We start from the raw sequence: 21,261 nt of genomic DNA, 5'->3' as shown, positions 1-21,261 counted from the left end.
ATTGGAGATTGAGGCTGCCGATACCCTCAAAAAAGGGGCGGCTTGGTGGCTTTGTGGTTAGCACTTAAGCCTTGCATAAATTCTATGGTTTGACTCTTGGTCAAAACATTATCTGCATGGAGTTCGCAAGTTCTCCTTGTGTTCATGTGGGTTCTCTTCAGGCTCTCCAGTTTCCACCCACATCCCAAAGCTATGACGGTAGGCTTTCACCCACACCCCAAAGCCATGACGGTAGATTTCCACCCACACCCCAAAGCCATGACGCTAGGTTTGCACCCACACCCGAAAGCCATGACTGTAGGTTTCCACCCACAACACAAAGCCATGACGGTAGGTTGCGATCACCACACTTCAAGGCTATGATGGTAGGTCTCCACCCACACCCCAAAGCCTTTATGGTAGGTTTCCACCTTCACCCCAAAGCCATGATGGGGGGGGGGGGGGGGGGTTGGGTTGAGGAAAATTTGGCAAGAACATTCTATGGAAAAAGGCTTTCAAGCGTAATAGACATGGTGCCCAGTAGAGCTGCACGATTAATCGTTAAAAAAAAATCGCGATCTCGATTCAACCCCCCCTCTTGATCCTAATCAGCCATTTCCACGATTCTATGTAAACAGTGCAGAGTCAAGCTGTCAAAAAAAAGATGACAAAGGTTTATCAACATTCCTCAGCACTGAGAGATAGAGAAGAGATAAAAAGTATCTTTTAGTTCTTTTAGAATTTACTGTAGATCAAAGGGAAGAACTTCGGTCTGTAAATGAGGTCAGTTTTTGACGCCTAAGCGTTTTTCTGATACTTGATACACGCACTTTTTTCCTCTTAAAATCAGGGGAAAATCGTGGGTGCGTGTTATACGTCGATCCCCGCTATCTCTGAGGGGAAGAGAAGCGCCGCCGACATAGACCAAACCGAGCCGAGCCGAGTGTACTGTGTACTCGGCTAGGCTCGGCTCCGCTCGCAGTCACGCTCAGTCCTGCCTCCTAGCATTTACGTCTCGCCATTGGACCGGTGTTGTGTCAATCATAGGAGCCGGGCCAAGGGGCGGGACTGGGCGGGACTGCGAGATGAGCCGAGAGGAGCCAAGGACACAGGACATCCGGCTCTGTCTATCTCGGCGGCGCAATTTAAAAAACGATCATGCTGCAATTTTGTACAAAGCTACAGATGGACACTATTGGGCACGGCTGCAGATGGACACTGTTCATACTGCAATGATGGGCAAGGCTGCAGATGGACACTGATAAGGCTGCATTGATGGGCATTTAAAATGTACGGTTTTTTCCTTAAACTTCCCTCCTAAACTTGGGGCGTGTGTTATACGCCGGCGCGTGTTATACGCCAATAAATACGGTACTTAGAGCCCCCAAACATTATATATATTTTTTTAGTAGAGACCGTAGAGAATAAAATGGCGGTCATTGCAATATTTTATGTCACACTGTATTTGCGCAGCAGTCTGTCAAACGCAATTTTTTGGGAAAAAATACACTTTAATGATTTAAAAAAAGAAACAGTAAAGTTAGCCCAATTTTTTTTATAATGTGAAAGATGATGTTATGCCGCAAAAATTGTGAGAAAATCGTGATCTTTATGCTGAGCAAAAAAATCGTGATTCTCATTTTATGTAGAATCGTGCAGCTGTAGTGCCCAGAGAGTTGGTCCACAGAATTGTCGAGAGTTGGATACAACTGAACAGATATACATATGCACTGCATCAAATAGCTAACCAAAACTTGTAAGAAGGAGGAGGAGGTGGGCCATTCCTTGATCTGCATATCAGAATATCTGGGGTTTTAGGTGGTACAGGCAGTTTAGGGTGTCTACTGTACATTGCACTGTCTCTCTCAGATTTTACAGTTAGGAAAAGTTGTTTCTGTCTGTATTTTTTGATTATTTAATACTAAAAAATTTTAAAGGTCGCTTTAACTTTTTTAAATCTAGGCAAGGGGGACATATTGTATATGAATATTTCATCACGACCCCTTGCAGCCAGAAGAGGGAGTTCCTAGTTTGAGGCAGCAGCCGATGCCATTAAACTGCTAGAAAGCTGGAAGTCTTTTAGCTCGCAGATTACCACAGTCAATCAGAAAGCCAAAAGGTAGTGCTGGGATTTCTGATTAGTAGGGCCACTGTTTTTTTGCACATATTGTCTGAATACCCAAACAGTGACTGCAACTTCTAGAATGCAGTCACTGTTGGGAATAATTTTCCACCCAGCCCCTTTGATGTTTCAAACGAGTTGGCAGAGCTGGTTTGCCAACGGGGCCACGTAGGGCTTGAATTTTGGCCAATTTAGTTTTGGCCGCAACGCATTGGATTTTTTGAGTGTTGTTCATCTACATTAATAAAACGATGTTTTAGCTGACTTTCGTGGCACCAGCCTTTCTCTCTTTTTGGCACAGTATAGTCAGTTTTAGGCCTAATTCACACCAATGCAGATTGCAGTTTGCATATTGCGGGTGCATTTTGAATTTTCAATACATGCTTTTCATCCATTGATGTCTATGGAACCAAAAACCAGAAGAAAGTCCCTGACCTTTTCCATAAAATGCACAGATGTGAACTACATCCATAGGAAACCATGTTAAATGGACTGTAGTGTGTTTCTGCAAAATTGAAAATGCGTTAAAAATGCATAGGTGTGAACCAGGCCTTAAGCTCAATTCCAAACAGCTACTTACACAGCTAAAAACCAAACGTGAACTGTTTTACTTGTCAGAGATTATGTAATTGCGTTGAGTAATTCTTGTGATTCATCTAACACACAGTACAGCAATGTTTGTGACCTAACTTTTCTTAAAGGAGTTGTAAAGTCAGAAGGTTTTTTATCTTCACCACTTCAGCCCCGGAAGGATTTAACCCCTTCTTGACCAGAGCACTTTTTGTGATTCGGCACTGTGTCGCTTTAACTGACAATTGCGCGGTCGTGCGACGTTACGCCAAAACAAAATTGACGTCCTTTTTTCCCCACAAATAGAGCTTTCTTTTGGTGGTATTTGATCACTTCTGTGGTTTTTATTTTTTGCGCTATAAACAAAAAAAGAGCGGCAATTTTGAAAACAATAGCAATATTTTTTACTTTTTGCTATAATAAATATCCCCAAAAAATATAAAAAAACTATTTTTTTTCATCAGTTTAGGCCGATACGTATTCTTCTATTTATTTTTGTTTTAAAAAATCTCAATAAGCGTACATTGATTGGTTTGCGCAAAAGTTATAACGTCTACAAAATAGGGGATAAATTCATGGCACTTTTATTATAATTTTTTTTTTATTAGTAATGGCGGCGATCTGCTATTTTTATTGTGACTGTGACATTATGGCAGACACATCGGACACTTTTGACACTATTTTGGGACCATTGTCATTTAATACAGCGATCAGTGCTATAAAAATGCATTGATTACTGTGTAAATGACACTGGCAGGGAAGGGGTTAAAAACTAGTGGGCAATCAAGGGGTTAAATGTGTCCTAGGGAGTGATTCTAACTGGGGAGGGGGATGGGCTCACTACAACATGACAGAGATCACTGCTCCCGATCACTGAGAGCAGTAGATCTTTGTCATGTTGCTAGGCAGAACAGGGTAACGCCTTGTTTACATAGGCATCTCCCCGTTCTGCTGCTCTGTGACACGATCGCGGGACACCGGCGCACATCGAGTCCGCGGGACCTGCAGGCACGGTCACGCAGTACGCGGTGGGTGCACGCCCACTAGCCTGCAAATTAAAGGGGACCCACCTGTACGCGCATTTGCCCACCACTGCCATTGTGCCGACGTATATCGGCGTGTGGTGATTGGCAAGTGGTTAACGCATTCTATGCATTTAGATAAAAAAGCTTCTGTGTGTAGCAGCCCCCTATTACTTACCTGAGCCCCATCTCTATACAGCAATGTCCACGAGTCCCTCGGCCGTCCGGGACTCTCCCTCCTGATTGGCTGAGATACAGCAGCCGCGCCACTGGCTCCCGCTACTTTCAATCAAAGTCAGTTAGCAAATCAGGAGAGAAAGAGGGTGGGGTCCAATGGCAGTTCTGTGTCTGAATGGATACACAGCGCAGCAGTTCGTCTCGGGTACCCCCATTGCAAGCTGCTTGCTGTGGGGGCACTCGACAGGGGGGTGGGGCCAAGAGAGCCGAATAGTGACCCGAGAAGAGAAGGATCCAGGTTGCCCTGTGCAAAACCAACTGCACAGAGCAGGTAAGTATAACATGTTTGTTATTTTAAAACAACAAACAAAAAAAAATGAGACTTTACAATCACTTTAAGTGAAGTGAAGTAATACAGGTTGGTCACTAACCTGCCTCAGCCTGCTAGTCAGACAATGAAGGAAGCAACACACTAATGAGGTCATCCTCTCTGCTCTCTCCTGTAGGAATGATCAAACTGCTGACCAACACCACTGTGCAAAACAATAGTCCTGACTTTCCTCTTCCAATACCCGAATGATTCAGGTACTCCTGCTAATTTTATAATGAATTATAGCTAAACTCTAGACTCTAAAAGACACAAATTAATACAGTTCTGTAATTATTAAAGGATAAGTTTGCCTTTGTGACCATGTTACACCCGTATTTACGGTACAACATGTTCAGCATGCACCCCCTCTCCCCTCCTTCCTGTGACAGAAGGCAGGGGATCCTGTCCCCACGGCCGATGTCACAATTTGAAAACAGTGCAGCCAAGTGGGGCTCCGCCCACACGGGTGCGTTATTCATCCACAGTTTCCTGTAAATGAAGAGACTACAAGTACCATCATCCATTTTGGCGAACGGCTTCTATTTCTCAATTAACTGCGAGGGTGCTGGTGAGCTCTCTCATAGTTCTTTGATCTTACTGCTCTCAAGTAACTACCTGCCCGTATCGAAGGTATGGGCAGACAGCTATCCTAAGGGGCAGCAGGAGCCTGGCATTGCACCTATGATCTGCTGATTGCGGGTGCAATGCTCTTCAGGCTCCTCCTTACAAAAAAAAAAATTAATAAATGCACTTTTTTTACCTACAAAAAAAGTGCATTTATAATTTTTTTTTTTTTTTTGCAAAAGCTACTTACTTCCTCAACCCTCATAACTATAAGTCTGCAGCTCCTATGGACATGGAGTGTGGGGGTTTGCACCCACAATGCACTGATCACTTGCAATGCTCTGCAGGCTTCAATGCATAAAAAAAAATGTGTGCATTTTTTTTTCATCAATGTGGTTGTGTTTATTTTATTTTTATCTAAAGGGAGACTGTGCCTTTAATATTAGAATTACTGATTATAATTAGATAAAAATGTCTAGCAAAAAGATAAAGGCAGAACACTAGTTTGTGAATTGCAGAACAATAATAATTTATCATGGTTTAGAAACAGGCTGGCATTCAGCAAGTGTGCAGTGAGCAGGAGACGTAGATGTGAAGAAGCTCATGTCTCCCCGCAGTGGTAACCACTTCCTGAAACCTCCAGTCTTCATATGACACTAATCCCTACTGCAACACACTGTCCCTCTTCACTACTGAACAGACTTCTTTGCAGTGACATGAGGCATAGTGGCAGCTGCAGGGGGGATGGAAGCTCCAGCCTCAGGGAATATGCACTATATATAGCAATAAACACATATACAATGCTATCATTATACCTTGTACTCAGACATTAAAGCCTAACTCCAGACAAACCGTTAAACCTCCAGATTTAATATATAAAGGTTTACGGTTTTCCTACTTTGAGATTCTGTACAAACAGGTCAGGCAGGCAACACACTTATTTTTTTTAGGTAGGGAAAGACCCTCACCATGCCAACATATATATATATATATATATATATATATATATATATATATATATATATATATATATATATATATATATATATATATATATATATAGACTGGCCAAGTCAAAAAATTGGCGGACTTTGTAGGCACACAATGAGAGGGAGAATTAATTAAAAAAAAGTATAAATTTTATTACAGCATCATTAAAATTACAAAAAACAAATAACCAACATATAAACAACACCCTGTATGGACACAGTTACCAGTTTCCCAAAGATGCAGTTACAGAGGCCTGGATCTAAGGTACAGAAATTGATGTCATAATGTATCCAAATAGAAGAAAAATTTCTGATCCAGTAATGCCTCCAAAATCTTGCTCGTCGACACGTTTCACTAAGATATTAGCTTCCTCAGGACAAAGATTGGGTAGGTGCTGGTAAACTTGTGGCTCAGGGTATGAGGGAACCTCACAGAACTAACAGACAACCAAGACAAAAACGAAAATTAAAATTTCCATATGTGTGTATAAATACATGCATATCCTGTGGTCTATGATGAGTATCACTGGTATGTAGCGGTTGTATGGAAAGATATTAAAATATGGGCCACACACAGCGTTAAGTAGTAACACATTTCCACTGTAAATGTATTCAGTCAGTATCGATAGTACCCAAAATTGGCCCATGGGTACAGGACCACTATTTAGATGGATGAGTGCTCAATCCCTTTAGGTATAAAAACCAAAAGTATATCTGAATATGTAAATCCTGCACTTATCCCATAGGGGGAGGCCTTTTATTGGGATTTAAATCAGTGCTGCCGCATAAACAGGGGAAAAGTATACACCCTTCGGCGCTGCACCCCTATGTAAGGCCTTCCTCGCTGTGTGTGGAAAATCTGAATTTTCGTTTGTCTTGGTTGTCTGTTAGTTCTGTGAGTTTCTCCCATACCCTGAGCCACAAGTTTACCGGCACCTACCCAATCTTTGTCCTGAGGAAGCTAATATCTTAGTGAAACGCGTCGACGAGCAAGTTTTTGGAGGCATTACTGGATCAGAAATTTTACTTCTATTTTGATACATTATGGCATCAATCTCTGTACCTTAGATCCAGCCCTCTGTAACTGCATCTTTGGGTAACTGTGTCCACACAGGGTGGTGTTTATATGTTGGTTATTTGTTTTTTGTAATTTTAATGATGCTGTAATAAAATTTATACTTTTTTATTAATTCTCCCTCTCATTGTGTGCCCACAAAGTCCACCAATTTTCTGACTCGGTCAATCCTTATATACACTTATTTTCTACTTGGCAATATTGATTTGATATGGAGTTTGCTCACTTTTCTGTATATGTTCGCTCACAATTTTGTAAATTTATAAAAATAAACAAGTAAAATATATATTTTTGAAAGCATTCTCACTTTGCAGAATTCCTTCACACCTGTCTAAAACTTTTGCACAGCAGTTTATATTTGACAATCCAATATAAGCTTACTTGTAAAATCTCCTTTCATGTTGAGAGTGCTGCCTGTCTGCTAGCCGTCTCATAGTAGGTGAGGTTGAAAAAAGACACAAGTCCATCAAGTCCAACCTATGTGTGTGATTATGTGTCAGTATTACATTACATATCCCTGTATATTGCGGTCATTCAGGTGATTATCTAATAGTTTCTTGAAGCTATCAATGCTCCCCGCTGAGACCACCGCCTGCGGAAGGGAATTCCACATCCTTGCCGCTCTTACAGTAAAGAACCCTCTACGTAGTTTAAGGTTAAACCTCTTTTCTTCTAATTGTAATGAGTGGCCACGAGTCTTATTAAACTCTCTTCTGCGAAAAAGTTTTATCCCTATTGTGGGGTCACCAGTACAGTATTTGTAAATTGAAATCATATCCCCTCTCAAGCGTCTCTTCTCCAGAGAGAATAAGTTCAGTGCTCGCAACCTTTCCTCATAACTAAGATCCTCCAGTCTCTTTCCACAATATTCTAGATTCCCTGCATGCTTTGCAGCATCACTTCAATTTCTAAGGACTACATATCCCATGTTACCGTGCTGCCTGCAAGCAGTGATTCCTGTACTGACTCTGCCTCCTGAATCTCCTCCTCTCAGCCACCTCTGTAGATCAGAAGGCAGGCTCTGTGAAATGTGTGACACAGCGGTGCCTACTCACAGGGCATAGTGACTACATGTCACAAAATTCAAGGAAGTAAATGTGTGGGGATCTTCACAAAGTAAGTTTTAAACTTCAGAATTGTTCAGAGTAATCAGAGTAGATTAGAAAAAATTTAAATATGTGAAAATGAGTATATGATTTTATATTCTGACCATAGATACACTTTAGGCCGCAATTGTGACGCGATTTCAGGGAATGCCTGTGTAAACTTGAGGTCTATGGACCTCAGCTCTCATCAAAGTCGGATCAAAGTAGTACAGGGACTACTTTGAGGTCGGTGTGACTTGAAGAGTAGCACAGATATGAATGGTACTCATTGGAAATCATGAGGTACGACTTGTCATGCGACTTTGCAGTCACAAGTGTGAAAGGGGCCTTAAGCATCTCTAAGCGCCAACCTAACACAGATATGACACCACAAGTGCCTTATACAGTCTTTCTAGGCAACATGAAATCAATCAGTGAACTACTACTTCTATTTAGTTAACTTTGCAACCTTGCTGAGGTCATCTTAATCTGAGTCTATTGCAAACAGAATCCAGAGAGCACTTTACAAGGTCACTTAGAGCGTATCTCCTGAAGTATCCCCTGAAGCCTGTACTGTGTAATTTCCTCCCTGCTTCCTGTATTGCCAATCACATTCCAGGGCAAGTTGGAATCTGGATAGGAGACAGCAAGGCGCCTTCTCTGAGAGAGTTTGGGAATATCCTCCCTGTAATAACAGCAGGGATCCCAGATCATCATAGGGAATAGGGTGCCTGGGTACACTAGAGGTTCTCAACCATTTTGAGACTAGGGGTGGGTAAATTCTTTAAAAACTTTCTAGGCCCCAACAGTAAATCGGGAGTTTATGCTAAAACAATAAATGTATGCTCTTTAGGGTTGGAGATCGCGCTGGACTGACTCAATCAGTTGTAGGTCAATGGGTAGGTAATGATTGGGGGGGTGGGGGGTTGGAAGAGTTCTCTTCCACTAATTTATGCCTAACTTAAAAAGAAGGGTGCAGGTGAGCCCTTTTTGGGGGCTTGAGCTTCTACCTCTGGGTACGGCCTTGAGATTGTTTGTGCATGTGGAACTTGGCAGGTGAATTTGTGATCGTTTATTGAAAGTAGCAACAAGTGATCAAGTCTACGTGTTTCAGGAAATAGCCCTTTCTCAGGGCTATTAGAAAAATATATAAGAGTGTACAAAAAACATATATGTAGAAATGGAAGTTTAAAATATAATTCACATAATTCTATACTTAAACAACTTGTAAAAGATTAAACGCGTTGGCTTGATCACTTGTTGTTACTTTCAATAAATGATTACAAATTCACCTTCCAACTTTCATTCACTGGATATCGGGCACTCCTTTTTACCTACCTTTACAATAAAAGTATGGGAAAATAGGTGCTGAAATGCATGTGGAAGGCTGGGTATGACTGGGGGGGGGGGGGGCTGAAGGGGATTTGAGGACTCTACAGCAGACTTGGTGGATTGGTAGGGGATCCTGGAAGGAGCTGGGTTCAACTGTGGGTTTTGGGGGTGTGGGTCTCTCCAGGGGCACTGTGGTAGCCTGGTGTGCACTCCAGGGATTGGGAGGTACTGAAGGACATTGTTGGAGGTAGAGGTCACTATGGGGGGCTGGAGGCTCTGTAGCAAGCTAGGGGTATTGCGGGGGCTGATGAGCACTGTGATGCTAAGTGTTCTCAGAGGGCCTAGGCTAGGGGCACCATGGAAGGTTGGGTAGCACTAAGTTGGGGGGGGGGGGGGGGGCTGCTGGCTCTGCAGCAAGCTAGGAGCACTGTGGGGCTGAGGGTTCTCAGGGGGCCCAGGGACACCATGGAGGGCTGGGTAGCGCTAAAAGGAGGGGGGGCTGGAGGCTCTACAGCTGAGGGTTCTCAGAGGGCCTAGGGACATAATGAACCACCATGGAAGATTGGATGGCTCTATGGGGGGGCTTGAGGCTCTGCAGCAAGCTTGGAGCACTGTTTGGCTGAGGATTCTCAGAGGGTCTAGGGGCACTGGGAGAGGTTGAAGGTCACAATGGACCAACATGGAAGGTTGGGTGGTATTATAGGAGCTTGGAGGTGCTGTAGGAGTTTAGGGGATCTGCAAGATACTGGAATCGTGGGAGGAGGGAGGCTGTGGCCCAGGGGTTGAGAGCCACTGCCATAGATCACTGGCTGGATGATAAAAAGGAAGTACTGAGCAGGTAGGGCCTGTTCCCTGTATACCTCTCAATGTTTCATTAAAATTTGAACTGGAGTGTGTCTTTATGAGTCAAGGGGAACAACAAAACTGTGTCTTTTTACAGAACTCTTAATGAGTGACAGTATCACGCGGAAATACCCAATATCAATGTGATTATGTGATTTCATCCAGAAACAATTGGGTGTTATATGTCCATCTGAAGAGTCTCTTCTTCTGAATGAAAAGCTTATATAACTTCAGGGCATGTCACACGCTTCATCCGCAGACTGAACCAGTCGCTGTTCACCAGCAGCACACAAGGACAGATGCCTATCACAGGCCCTGCTCTGCAGGCGGGAGCTGCCACCACAATTATTGTGATAACCTCCTGCTAAATGCTTCAGCAAAACCATGTCAGGGCTCATTCAAATGAGACTGGCTTTTCTCAGCATGCAGAAGCATGTCAGAAGAAGAAAAGATGTGTTTTTAATCAATTTTAATGAGTTGTAATTGTGCCGAGTGTATTTATGTGTTTATAGCTTATAAACAAACTGGTATGCAAGTAAAGGCATTAAGGGCTGATTCACACCAGAAGCTACGCTGATTGCACCGCAAGGCAAAAATGTTTTCCCTTTAGTTCTACTTTAAATGAAATCTGTCATGAAGTAAACATGCTGGCTTCCACTTCTGACCTCTCCTGCTGAAATTGCTAGTTGACTGGCTGTCATGCTGGCCCACAATTTCTAACCCAGGACAACTAAGCAGATAAGGATGTTGGACTTTTCTCAGATACTTGTTCCAAGTCAATAATTCAGAAAATACTGAAGGCAGTCAGCCCAACAGCCAAGAAACTAGCATTTTCAGAAGCAGGCCAGCACTGGCAACTCCTGTATTTCTCCAAATGGCAGGTTCACTTCATATGAAACAATTAGGGCCAGTTCCCACCAGAACGCGGTGTAGGAAACCTGCATTCTATGTACGTTTCTCACACCTCATTCAAAACGCACTGCAGCTGCGATCTGCAGCGGGTGTCAATGTTAATGACAGCCCAAACGCAGGTCTCAAATGTAGTGCATGTGGCGGCGGATCACGTGGTACAGAAATACCATCTGGTTGCTCTGCGGTTTTTATAGTAGTGCATAGTCCATAGTGAAAATAATTGGGCTCGAACTGTACCGCACTGAACCACATGTGAATGGCACAGGAACACAGAGCTCTGAACTGTGCGATTCCTGGAGTGAAGTGGTACTTAGTTCACAAATGGACAGATGTACCAAGTACACCGCAGGTAAATGCACTATAAGTAGACACATGAAGTCATTATCTCTGTGCACAGTATGATACTGATACTGACATGAAGACCTAATTCAAGGTACAAGTTGTAGAGCTGTCATCCTTATCCTAGATTCATTACCTAGCAAGTGGTTAACCTGCAGAACATGAGGTCAGATTCAGACTACCTGGCTGCATGCTTATTCCAGGTCTAAGGTTCTTCAAGAGCATTTAGGCTATGTTGGGGTAACTACAGAGTAGGGATGCACCGATACCATTTTTATCACAACGAGTACAAGTACCGATACTTTTTTTTAGTACTTGCCGATACCAATTACCGATGCCTACCGCAACCACAGCTGTCAGCAATGGTACAAAGCATTGAAAAGTTATTTACAAATGAAATAAATAGTTTTTGTTTTTGTTTTTAGCACTTTTTCAATGTGAAATGTGTAAATATATGTTAATATATATGTGTAAAAATATTCATTAACAAAGCAAACAAAAAAAAAGTTTTAATTGTTTATCGTTTATATAATAGATGTGAACAAAAGAAAATAAGCAGGAAAATAATAATTAAATGGAGGAGAATAGGGAGTTAATTAAGGCTGATTAGAGTAAATTAAGGGTTATTAAGGGGTTAAACAGAGGAACATTTGTTTATCCCTTTGATGATCTGCAGACAGGGCCGGACTGGCCTACCGGGATACCGGGAGATTTCCCGGTAGGCCGCCTGAGTTGCGGCTGCAGTGCTCCCCTCCTGCTCCTGTGTGTCACGGAGCTGGCTGGATACGTGTTCGGCGGCCGCGCTGTAACACGGTCCCGCCCCCCTAGACCGGCTTGTGTGATAGTGGATGGAATCAGTGTTCCACCTATCACACGAGCCGGTCTAGGGGGGCGGGACCATGTTACAGAGCGGCCGCCGAACACAGACCCAGCCAGCTCCGTGACATGCAGGAGAGAGGGATCCAGTAGATGCCCGCCCGTACAGTCCGCCCTGTGTGCCTGGATAGGAGGATCGGCGGGGGGGGCGCATATAGAGGAAATTAGCTTTCTATATTCCTCCATGCAGCCGCTGAATACTTGCAGTAGGGAGAGGAGGAGAATCAAGTATTCAGCGGCTGCATGGAGGAATATAGAAAGCTAATTTCCTCTATATGCGCCCCCCCGCCGATCCTCCTATCCAACTTCTTTTACTGGCCCCCCCCAGTTCTCCTTGTGCTCCCTGGCTCCCCCCCATGCTCTCCTCCCCTCACCACACTCTCCAGCCCCCCCCCCCTCACAGTTCTCTCCACCCGTGTTTTTTCTGCCCCCCCTGCTCTCCAGCTCTCCCCATCCTACTCTAGCCACCATCCCAGTGCTCTTCACTCCCCCAGTGCTCTCCACCCCTGTTCTTTCTCCCCCCCCCAGTGCTCTTCAGCTCTCCCCATCACTCTCCAGCCCCCACCCCAGTCCTCTCCGCCCCCCACAGTGCTCTCCAGCCCCCCATACTCCGCACCCCTGTTTTCGGTCCCCCCTGGTGCTCTCAAGCTCCACCCATCGCTCTCCAGCCCCCCCATGCTCTTTGCCCCCGTGCTCTCCACCCCTGTTTTTTTTTGGCTCCCCCTCCAGTGCTCTCAAGCTTCCCCCCCAGCACTCTCCTCTCCCCACCCCTGTACTCTCCACTCCCCCCTGCATTTTGCCCCCACCCATGTGCTCTCCAACCCCCGCCAGTGCTCTCCAGTCCCCCGTGCTTTCCACCCCTGTTCTTTCTGGCCCCCACTGGTGCTTTCAAGCTCCCCCCATTGCTCTCCACTCCCCCCTGCTCTTTGTACCCCCCAGTGCTCTCCATCCCCTGTTTTTCTGCCCCTCCCCCACTGGTGCTTTCAAGCTCCCCCCATTGCTCTCCACTCCCCAGTGCTCTCCACCCCTGTTTTTCTGCCCCTCCCCCAGTGCTCTTTGCCACCCCACACTCTTAGCCCCCACAGTGCTCTCCACCTCTGTTCTTTTTGGACCCCCAGTGCTCTCAAGTCCCCCCCCCCAGCGCTCTCCGCTCCCCATTCCTGTGATCTCCACTCCCCCCTGCTCTTTGCCCCCACCCATGTGCTCTCCAACCCCGCCAGTACTCTCTGCTCCCCCTTCTTTCCAGCTCCCACCCAGTGCTCTCCACTTCCCCAGGACCAGAGGACAGGCTGACTGGGGCCGGAAAATGAGGATGGCTGAAGGTGCAGGTGGCCAGGGACCACTCCATCTCACAGCAAACAGATCCTCTGGAAGGAGCACTGTCCCCATCCAAAACGAGAACAGACCCTGCCTGCTGTTGGCCATCATGGATATTCTGCTGGCATGCAAGGTACCGTACCGAGCATCAACAACACACCTTCCCACAGACAGGGACTGCTGACTGGGCCATGGGGCACAGGAGGGGCTGCAATGATGGGCACAGTGAAGCTGCATTCCTGGGCACAGTGAGACTGCATTTGATGGGCACAGTGAGGCTGCATTGATGGGCACAGTGAGGCTGCATTGATGGGCACAGTAAGGCTGCATTGATGGGCACAGTGAGGCTGCATTTGATTGGTACTGATGAGGCTGCATTTGATTGGTACTGATGAGGCTGCATTTGATGGGCTCTGGTGAGGCTGCATTTGATGGGCACTGGTGAGGCTGCATTGAGCTCCTGTATCATGTCTGCAGTCTCTGACCATCTCCTGTATCATGTCTGCAGTCTCTGAGGGAGTCTGCAGAGGAGTCAAGAGTGGGAGCACCGCCGGGACGGTGCACCTGAGAGGAGGTCAGTGACAGCACCGCTAGGCCAGTCTGAAGGGGGGGTCACTGATGTAAGGGGGGAGTGAATACGATAATGTAAGGGGGCACCGATATAAAGCACAGCCTTATATCAGTAACCCACCCCCCCTTACCTTAGTGTATTCTTTCTGCGGAAGGTGGTCCCCCCCCCCCCCCACGTTCTGAGTTCCTGGGGTCCCCCTTGATGATTGATCACTTACCACTTTTAACTGGAATTTGCTTATATATATATATATATATATATATATATATATATATATATATATATATATATATATATATATATATATATATATATATATATATAAAGCCCTATGTGATTTCATATCCGTCTTATCTATATATAATACACTCTTCAAATGTGCATTTTATGGTTTTCCCTTTCATGAACAAGAAATCAATGACGTTATGCTGTTGCGGTGGTATAATAATGCTGTGGGGCTGGTATGAAATTTTTTCCAGGGCTGGATGTTATTCCCAGTCCGGCCCTGTCTGCAGATGAAGAAACAGAAATATACAAAAGAAACAATGGGGTTTATTTACTAAAGGCAAACCCATTTTGCACTACAAGTGCACTTGGAAGTGCAGTCGCTGTAGATCTGAGGGTGACATGCAAGGAAAATAAAAAACAGCATTTTTGCTTTTACATGATTGGATGATAAAATCAGCAGAGCTTCCCCTCATTTCACATCTTCCCCTCAGATCTACAGTGACTGCACTTCCAAGTGCACTTGCAGTGCAAAGTGGATTTGCCTTTAGTAAATCAACCCCAATGTTTCTTTTTATTTTAGTGTTTCAGGGCTGAGCAATGTTGGTAATAAACATTGCGGCTGCTTTTTTTTTTTGACAGCTCCAATTACCGGACTTCTTTAACACTGGGGAGACCCACTGACAGCTCAAAGAGCCAAGCCTGAAATGACCGGTTTTAGGTATTGGTGCATTTGCACGAGTACTGATACTTGTGCAAATACTCGGTACCGGTACCAGTACTAGCATTGGTGCAACCCTACTACAGAGTGTTACTGGGTACTTTACAGCATGGAAAAAAGTACATATTACTGAACACTAAGATATTCCAATGTGATTTTTAGATACATACTATATACTGGAAAAGTATATGTTACTATCAGCTCCTGTCTCTTGCGCTGTATGAGCCCTTCTCTAAGGCGGGGCATAGATGCTATTTTCTTTCCCGCAACCACGGGTTACAGCAAAGAAAATTGCTTGGGTCAGTGTTGATGGGGGATTCCCTCTAACAGAGCTATTGGATTCTCCTAGGAGCCATCCCTGCCAATCATAAATCTTTTTCACATTTGTGCTCATTAAGAGCCAGAGTCACCACTTGATCACCTAATCACTTAATCATTTAGCTACATGTGTTTCAACACCTAGCAATAGTAATTTTTTGATTTCCTGCTGTATGATTGTTAGCTATGAGTAAGCACTTACATTAGTGCGAAACGTCAGCTCTCTCCTGTCTGCTGTGATTTTTTGAATTTGATGTGCACCCTTTAAATAAACATACAAGGCTAATCTATGAGTGCGGCTATCCAGAATTCATTCATGTTCATCAGAGCCATCCCTGCCGCAGGCAATAATCACTTGCCAAAAACTGACATGCTGGTTGTACCCAAGTCAATTGATGGATTCATTCAGGCAGCCCATACATGGTTCGAACCTCCTCTGATCCCTGCTGATTCAGCCGAGATTCAAACCATCTATGGCTGGCTTCAGTATGCCCCATACCTAGAAACTACAAGCTGATATCAGACATATATGATGCTGAAAAAAGCTCTAAACACAATTTATAGGACAATTTTGCCCAAAAGTGGCATTTCAGTTACAAGTTGAGTCTAGAAGACTAAGTCATCCACGTGCTCCTTAGTCTTGGGGGAACTCCACCATTTTCAGCCCTATTTGGACATTTTCACTTCTCTTGTTGTGCTTTTTATTTTCTACATGACATTAAAACCAAACATGGAGATTGTTGACCCCCTTGTAATGCCTATGACAACTGTGCACAACTGGGACACAAATACACCAATCTAAGCAGCACAGTCAAGGCAAAGCCAATAGCATCCCTCTCTATCCAAAACCAAAAGTAGTTTTGAACCCCTGTCAGGTTTTTACTGCTGTCTGTATCCCTGTTGCGGAAAATGTCCCTCTCTATTTGTCCTGGTGACTATTGTCAAGTGATAAAATATCCAAAATGTTACAGCTGACAAGTGAACAGGAATAAAGGGAAAATAAACTTTATAGATCCGTTTTGGGTGGACTGACCTATGAAGAAAAAGTCATGTCTATTAACCATCTCACTTACTTTTTCCACATCTGCTTTTGTCACGTTGATGTCAGCATCCATCTTTTCAAAATGTTGCTGCGCCCGATCAGCTTCCTTACAATCCCTCTCAAATCTTCTTTTACTCTTTAAACGAAAAGGGAAAAAAAAAAGTTAGACCTACCTGAATGCAGAAAACATGACAACACTTTCTTTTTTCTATTCTACAAAGAAAAAGTGCAAGTAGACAATACATCCTAAGGCTGGCCATACAAGGTTCAAATCAGCAAGAACCGGCTGAGATTTGAACCGTTAATGGGCAGGCTAAAGGTACAAAGTTGATCGATCAATCAACTTGTGTACAACCAGCTTGCCGGATTCCCTTGCAATTATCACTAGCGGCTGCTATAGCCAGTAGTGATAATCGCTGTGTTCTCCCAGTTTTGATGGCTTTCCCGCCAGCTCCCACCGGGAGCAGACTACTACTCGGCAGGAGGAATCCCCCTGTCAGCACTATCTGTGATTTATTTCCTGCAACCCATGGTACCCGTGGAACAGATTCCGAAAATGTGACGGAAGGTGATGAAAACGTAAGCAAAGATAAATGCGATTCTGGGAACAGGCTGCTGCAAGGGTGCATGACCGGTGGCGGCACGTTGATCATTTGGTTAAAGCCAAACTTAACTCCCAAAAGCGAGTTAGGCCAGCCATTCACAGGTTGGAATCTCGGCCGGTTCAGCAGGAACCAGGTGAGATCTGAACCATTAATGGGCAGACTGCATGTACCAAGTTGGTACAACCAGCCTGCCAGATTCTCTTGCGATTATTGCTAGAGGCTGCTATAGCCGCTAGGGATACTCACTGCCTTCTCCCAGCAGGGATGGCTTCCCCCACCGGGAGCAGACAATAACAAGTGAATAACAGCACACACATCTATCCCTGAGAGATAAGGCTGTACTATCACACCAAATAAAGATGGAGGATTCAGATTCTTACAAATGCCTATTGCTGACAGATTCTCTTTAGGAAATGAAAAACAGCCTGACAATTATAACCAACACTTTAAATAATTACTTGTTTTTACTTGAAGCTCTACAGCAGTGATCCCCAACCTTTTTGGCACCAGGGACCAGTTTCACGGCAGCCAATGTTCCCAGGGGGAGGTGGGGTAGAGGATATTCACGGAGTCTGTCCTCAGCCCCCCACTTTACAGCACAGACCCCCCCCACCTTTATATCAGTGTCCTCAGTGCCCCTTCACATCACAGTGCCCCTTTACAGTACAGTCCACTTTACATTAATGTAATGGAGCCTGCTGTGTAAAGGGGGCACTGCAATGTAAAGGGGGCCTGCTCTGTAAAGGGGGGCTGTAATGTAAAGGGGGGCTGTGATGTAAAGGGCACACTGTCATGTAAAGGGGACTGCACTGTAAAGGGGGGGGGGGCTGTGATGTAAAGGGGACTGCACTGTAAAGGGGGCACTGTGATATAAAGGGGACTGCACTGTAATAATTACAGTGCCCCTTTACACTGCAGGGCCCTTTATATTACAGTGCAGTGCACTTATATTACAGTGATCCTAGCAATCACAGCCTCCTCCATCACAGTGCCCCTGCTGTCTGCCCATCACAGTGCCCCTGCTGTCTGCCCATCACAGTGCCCCTGCTGTCTGCCCATCACAGTGCCCCTGCTGTCTGCCCATCACAGTGCCCCTGCAGTCCCCCCCTCTTCCTCTCTAACATCACTCTTCCCTATTCTGATCTCTGCCTCCCCTGCACAGGTCTCGTACCTTTGGCAGGGCACAGGCTGCGATCAGTCTGTGGCCTCTCCCAGCTCCCTCATCCACCTGACAATGCCATTCTATCAGCAGGGCAGGGGGTGAGAGGAGCTCTCCATTCCAATCTGAAGCTCCTCCCGCCCCCTGCCCTGCTGATTGGATGACATTTTCGGTGGGGGGTGGGTGGAGGAGCCAGGAGAAAACACACAGGCATGGCCGCACAGCAGGAGGTGAGCGGTCCTGATAGCTCTGTGCAGACTGCAGTCGCCGCTCATCTCCCGCTGTGTGGCCTGGTCAGCAGCAGGCCGTGGACCGTCACCGATCCACAGCCCGGGAGTTGGGGACCCCAGTGCTGTATCTGCTTTTCAACAGAATTAAGTAAAAGATTTGGCTAATCATGAAATGTTTCTTTCCTGTACTGCCGCCAGTGTAGCACCTGAATGGCAGCTTGTCCATTACACCAGTGTTTCTCAACTCCGGTCCTCAAGGCGCCCCAACAGGTCATGTTTTCAGGATTTCCCTCAGATGAAAAGGATGTGGTAATTACTAAGGCAGTGAAACTGATCAAATCACCTGTGCAAACTAATGGAAAGCCTGAAATCATGACCTGTTGGGGCGCCTTGAGGACTGAAGTTGAGAAACACTGCATTACACTATAGTAGTAACCAAAGGCTCTATTCCAATGAGTGTCCCAGTTTTGACAAGAGTAAACACTTGCCAATTTGTAGGCCAATGTAGAGCATGGCTGTGGATTCCCACTTGAGAACTGCTGCCAAAATGAGCCATGTATAGAAAAAGAAAAGGCAGCTCCAACCGTGCGGGGTCACTTACAGCTGCTCATCTTTATAGTGCATGAAATATGACATTGCTTCAGCTGGAGAAGACAAATGCTTACGAAATTGGTGATAATTCCTTCCTGGTCCAAAAATGCAACTATTTTAGGTGGCGTTCTATAAGTATAATTTATTTTTATATTTACACAAATTCTAGACATAGATTTCATTTGCATGATTTCATTTTTATGGTGTGGGGGGGGGGGGGGGGGGGGGATGTTCTGGTTTATGAAATCACCGAGCGACTGTAACACAAACAGACACAAACAGAGGCTTCGAGAAAAAGACCGTATCTACTTGTCAGTGCCGGAAATGGCTTCTGGAGGAAGTGCTGTCACCAAAATAGTACAAACAATTCTGCACTCGCTCTCTGCAGACTGTCAGACAAGCGGTCAGATCAGGTCTGTAACTGGAGTCTAGTTTAGTTTATTTCACCCGGCATAACACCCGTCTACCCGCAGAGCGCTCAATACACAAATATGGCAGATGTATATTAGCTTATAGAGAGACCACAACTGACTTCCTCAAACCTATTCACCATATGTCCAGAGCAGGCCATGTTTTCCGCATTTTCGTAATGCATTTAACTTAATCTGCCTTATTGGGTTAAAGCATGGTGATTCTCAGCCAGATCTCTCACGGGGAATGACAGGATGCGAGTAATCAGCTGTCCCTGCTAAAAGACATCCAAGACTCGGAAGTGCATGCTATCACCCTTTCTTCAAAGCCAAACTCCAAACAAATAAAAAAATTGTGATGCAACGAAATTTCGGCCGCCGAAACCGATCGGCCGAAAAATACTGTTTTCAGCAATGTGCTGAAAGCGATTTTACCACAAATTTGTCACGATTTTACCGTGCTTAGGGTGTGTTTTTCATAGGTCATGTGGCTCAAAAAATGCATCAAAAACACAACATGGTGCATTTTTGATGCGTTCTTGCTGCGTTTTCAATGCATTTCAATAGGGACGTGCTGACCAAATATACACCAAAAAATGCAGCAAGCAGGATTTTTAACCCTGCTTCAAAAGGTGCCGGTAATGGCTGACAATAAATTTATATTCATTTAAAGTGATTGTAAGGCTACTTATACACTGGGGTGGTGCCGATGTTAGCTGTAAAGCTCATTTTAGCAGCGTTTTGGCACCGCTTTTCTGGCAGTAGCGGGGCGCTTTTAACCCCCCAAGAAGGGGTTAAAAGGAGGTTAAAAGCCTCCATGATGCGGCGCCTCCAAAGCACTTTTCAGGCACTTTGGAAGCAGTGCCCATTCATTCCAATGGGCAGGGGCGGTTTGGGAGCGGTGCATTCACTGCTCCCACACCGCCCAAAGACGCTGCTTGCAGGACTTTTTTTTCCCGTCCTGCAAGCACACCGCCCCAGTGTGAAAGTACTCGGGCTTTCACACTGGGCTGGCCTGAGAGGCAGTTTTCAGGGGCTATTTTTAGCGCTAAAACGCCTGAAAACTTCCTCAGTGTGAAAGGGGTCTAAGGGTTCTTTATTTTTTGTAAAGTAATAAACGTGTCATACTTACCTGCTCTGTGCAAGTGTTTTGCACAGAGCGGCCCCAATTCTCCTTTTCTGAGGGTGTCCCAGCGGTGCTTCTGGCTCCTCCCTTTCATCAGGTGCCCCCACGGAGAGACGCTTTCCATGGGGGCACCCATGCAGGCGCGCTCCCAATCCACACTGCTGCGTCCATTGACACAGACAGCAGGACTCGGCCCCACCATCACTGGATTTGATTGACAGCAGCGGGAGCTAATGAAGACCCGAGACAGCGGCTGGGCTCGTTCTCGTCGCTGAAAAGATCAGGTTCAGGCAAGTAAAATGGGGGCTCGGTGGGCTGCTACAGCACAGAATGTTTTCACCTTAATGCATAGAATGCATTAAGGTGAAAAACCTTGAGACTTTACAACTCCTTTAAATTAATGATCTTCATAAAAAATTTGAACATAATATAATTATTTATAAAAAAAATGTTTTGGTTTCGACCAAGTGCATCCTGAATTTTTGGTTTTGGTTTTGGCACCGGAATTTTTTATTTTGGTGCACCACTATAAAAAAAAGCCATGTATACATAAAAAGTGTTTAAAAAAAAAAAAGAAAAAAAGTTAAAAGCGGTTGTAAATCTCAGAAATATGAACAAAGCATATCCCTCTATAGTGAGAACTTGTCTCAATCAAGAGCACAAAGTATTATTTCTGTCTGCTCCCTCATTC

General features: G+C 45.0%; 1 protein-coding gene across 1 annotated transcript in view; it reads right to left on the bottom strand.

Moving 5' to 3' along the window:
• Positions 1-21,261, bottom strand: part of FNBP1 (formin binding protein 1) — a gene marked incomplete in the record, with an annotated part of 349,112 nt that overhangs the window by 118,124 nt on the left and 209,727 nt on the right. The window contains 1 exon segment of the mRNA XM_073600497.1: positions 16,481-16,585. Coding sequence (XP_073456598.1) covers positions 16,481-16,585 — 105 coding nt within the window.

The sequence above is a fragment of the Aquarana catesbeiana genome, linkage group LG09, assembly GCF_042186555.1.
Source record: "Aquarana catesbeiana isolate 2022-GZ linkage group LG09, ASM4218655v1, whole genome shotgun sequence".
Classification (NCBI taxonomy): domain Eukaryota; kingdom Metazoa; phylum Chordata; class Amphibia; order Anura; family Ranidae; genus Aquarana; species Aquarana catesbeiana.
The sequence above is the reverse complement of the archived record's forward strand: the minus strand, read 5'-3'. Positions and strand labels throughout refer to the sequence as shown.